The sequence below is a fragment of the Alnus glutinosa genome, chromosome 7 (genome assembly GCF_958979055.1).
Source record: "Alnus glutinosa chromosome 7, dhAlnGlut1.1, whole genome shotgun sequence".
In the NCBI taxonomy this organism is placed as follows: Eukaryota; Viridiplantae; Streptophyta; class Magnoliopsida; order Fagales; family Betulaceae; genus Alnus; species Alnus glutinosa.
In genome coordinates, this window is record NC_084892.1 from 13,780,364 (window position 1) to 13,783,732 (window position 3,369).

General features: G+C 36.4%; 1 protein-coding gene across 1 annotated transcript; it reads right to left on the reverse strand.

Annotated features, from left to right (window-relative positions):
* Window positions 1–841: 841 nt before the first annotated feature.
* LOC133873586 (dihydrofolate reductase-like) lies at window positions 842–2,559 on the reverse strand. The gene is made up of 6 exons (XM_062311319.1): window positions 2,362–2,559; window positions 1,903–1,995; window positions 1,725–1,823; window positions 1,578–1,619; window positions 1,265–1,496; window positions 842–1,121 (listed from the first exon to the last, which is right to left on the reverse strand). The coding sequence occupies exons 1-6, from the start codon at window positions 2,482–2,484 to the stop codon at window positions 943–945; spliced, it is 768 nt and encodes a 255-aa protein (XP_062167303.1). The 5' UTR covers window positions 2,485–2,559; the 3' UTR covers window positions 842–942.
* Window positions 2,560–3,369: the final 810 nt, after the last annotated feature.

The following is a 3,369-nucleotide window of genomic DNA, read 5'->3' on the forward strand; positions in this document are numbered from 1 at the left end:
CCAGTCACGTATGTCGCACATGACTTTTAATGAGTTGGACTCACCAAAATGCTTCCCAAGGGGTAAAGTGTCAACAAAACAAAAACAAATAAAACTTAAAAAGGAGTTAAATATAAATAAAAAGGAAAAAAAGAAGTTATCGGGGGGTGATCGGCCAGCCCAATTTGGCCATTTGGGGGTGGCCGCACCACCACCATTTCGGCCAAATGCACATTCATATTCCAAATGCATGTTCCATGTCATTCATCTTAGGCTCTTAAGCAGCAACAAAATATTTAGCCTTATTTCTTTGTGGAGATGAAATTGTTTTAACAAAAGGTGATCACTGCGGATGTATACCGGCGGTGAGATAGTATCCTATTGTCTAGTTATTTCAATTGATTGAGTAATTGGCTAGAGGAACGTGCCCTTTAGTGACCTTGGAAAACAAAAAAGACGGTTCTAGAACATTTATGTCATTGTGAGAACGTGGCAACTCAAGAATCGAGTGTCATATCCAAAGATCATATGACGCCATTGCTTCATAACCCGGCTTTGGCTCATAATCCGAAAATACACTTAGTAGACTTTCTCCTCTTTTCCTCTCTCTCTGTCTATCGGTTTTTGTTACAGGCATGATCAATATTGGGATGCATCTATGTCATCATACTCTGCTTCTGTTTCTCTTCTCCTTTTTATGGCCCATATTATTCACCTTTCATATATCCTGAATTACTATTTCATTAGTATCACAAAACTGAGATGATTATGTACTTTGACATTTAGGAGATTAATGTGCGTGTTAGCTTATATATATATATATATATATAGACGTCTCTCTATCAAACTATCAACAGCAGAGTTATTTAGAATTGTTGAGCCAAGAGGCCAAATCTATTCCAAATTGAAGTCATTTATTTAAACCAATCTGGATTGTAGAGAGAGGTTTCATGTCTGAAATTTTCAGGCTTGGGCTGCCTCTACAATATCAACAGACTTGCGCGCTTCTTCTCGCTGTTTCTCCTGATCAATATCAACTGTTGGTTCTCCATTTTCCAGGACATGCTTCTTATCCGCAGCACAATTTTTGCATTCGATGATTTCTGCTGTCCAACTGCGCAACTGCTCGGTGGCAACCTCATCTGTTAATAACACTCAGATCAGTCAGGCACCCAAAAGAGAGAGAGAGAGAGGATTAATTAATGAGAAAAAAAGAACCCTGCAGATCCATTTGTCCTACTTTATTATGGGTTTTCTTCATCCAAAAAAAAGAGAAAAAAAGAACCTAATCTCGGGACAGTGTGGCCCTGGGGATGGGTTATGATGAGAGGGTTGTCAAAAGCGGCAGCGAGCTCATGGGAAGGCAGTTTCAACCGATCTTTGGCTCCTATGAAGTGGACAGATTTAGCCTTGATGCTCTCCTTGTATGCAACCTCACATATGCGTGGGTCTCTGAACTTGGACCCTGATATTGATACGAACAGTTTAATGGGCGGATGCTCTTTCAACAGTATTCCCTGATTTCACTGTCTCATGTCATTCCTGTTATTTCAGTTGTATAACAGGTGTAAAACAGTCTATTAAATAACATTACTTACTTGTGCCTGGTAGCCTAGTAGAAGGGCCGACAGTGTTGCACCCTAATTAGTGAAAGAAAGAAGGTATATAAATAAATAGAGGATTTAGAAGGTTTTATGATATTGTAATTACAAGATAAGCCAAGCTTAATTAATTGGATGCATTGCCTGAGAGAAGCCAAGCAAACCAGCAAAAGGACCTTTGCTTGTTATGTATTCACATAAGAAAGTGATGCATTCCTCCAAGTTTGTGTATTCGGTGAATTCCTGATCAATAATTAACACGGTCAGTCGGTCACGGGTCCACTGTTCATCTTCCAATTAATAAAAACAGAAATATTTTTACCTTGTTAAACTGGAACCACTCAAAATAAGGCGGTGGGAAGACGCCTTCTACCTCGGATTTTCCCGTGGCAGGAAAAATACCGTCTGGAAACACCTGTTGTCGTAAATAAAGTGCTTTTTCATGATATCTAAACGTTTGAAACTCTTCCTATATATATAACTACTAACTGTTGTTTATTCAAACAAATAGAATTATTCTACCACTGAGATTTTTTACCTTCATACTCTGGGAGGCCAAATACAGTTTATTTATTTATTTTTGACTTTTGATTTTTATTTTTTACAATCGCGTGTATTTTTGCTTGAATTTTGTGCACTTGTGAATTAAAATTGCTCCTAAAATGTGAGTGAAGAGGGTAAAAAAAAAGTGTGAAATAATGGAAGCAGGGAGAAAGTGAAGATGGAAAGAAATAAAAATAGAAAAAGTGAAAAGAGTAGGAAAGTGAGGTGAGATATATACCATGTCAAATTGAGCGAAGATAGAAGGATCCCATTTGCTAATTTGGTGTTTGAGGATACTCCCACTGGTCCGAAAGCCATGGAGGCATAGTATCTTCATCTTCTTTTCTCTTGTGCCTTCCATCTCAACCAGCTCATCAACACAAAGCAAAGAGCTTCAATTACTTGTCGGTTTTGTAATTAAGGGGAACCTCATTTCTTCTACCTACCACCAAAATGCAAGGCTCCAGCTACCCTCGTTGCTTTGGTTGGTTGGTGCTAGCTCCACGTGCACCAGAATTGTATAGACTCCAATTATATTATATACTCCTTGGAATTGTTTTCTTTGGTTGGATATCCATGATTGTGCGTGGATTTCAATTTTGTGAGCACGTCACGCAAACTTGTGTTGAGTTTCATATTGGGCATTTACTTTATAAAATAGAATTGACTCTTGTATAATTTTATTTTTATTATTATTTTTTTAAAATATATTATTTCTTAAGAAAAATATGGTGGACCTCCTTGTGCTTTATCCAATTTTTGGCTTTTAAACTCTAGTTTTTCATTTTTCCAAATTTAAGACCCAAGTTTACAATAATTTTAAATTCAATATCTTCGTCATTTTTCCATCAAATAAATAACAAAAAAATGCTGTGAAAAATCAATAGTTTCATTCCTATAAATAATTCGAAAGAGTTAAAAAAAAAAACAAAGAATAAAAGAAAGAAAAGAGGCACTACAAAAAAACATGAAATTACTAACGTGCAAAAGTAAACACGTTACTAAACTAAACGTGACAACAATATGCACGAAACTAAATAATTTAGTTACGTGCCAATTTTAGCACGTAACTCAGAGTGACGTGTAATATTTTGCACGTTACTAGGTAGTAACGGGGTAATTTACGCGTTACTAGATAGTAACGTGGTAATGTTATGTCTTACTACGTAGTAACACAGTAAATTTACGCGTTTCTATATAGTGACGTGTAAATTTACCATGTTACTAAATAAACTATTTAGTAACG

What these genes read in the sequence shown, in the direction of transcription:
- LOC133873586 (XM_062311319.1), bottom strand. Translation starts at nt 2,484, where the DNA reads ATGGAAGGCACAAGAGAAAAGAAGATGAAGATACTATGCCTCCATGGC. An exon ending in TACTAGGCTACCAGGCACAA is followed by an intron (nt 1,497 to 1,577) that starts GTAAGTAATGTT and finishes CAGTGAAATCAG; the next exon opens with GGAATACTGTTGAAAGAGCA. An exon ending in CCACACTGTCCCGAGATTAG is followed by an intron (nt 1,122 to 1,264) that starts GTTCTTTTTTTC and finishes TGTTATTAACAG; the next exon opens with ATGAGGTTGCCACCGAGCAG.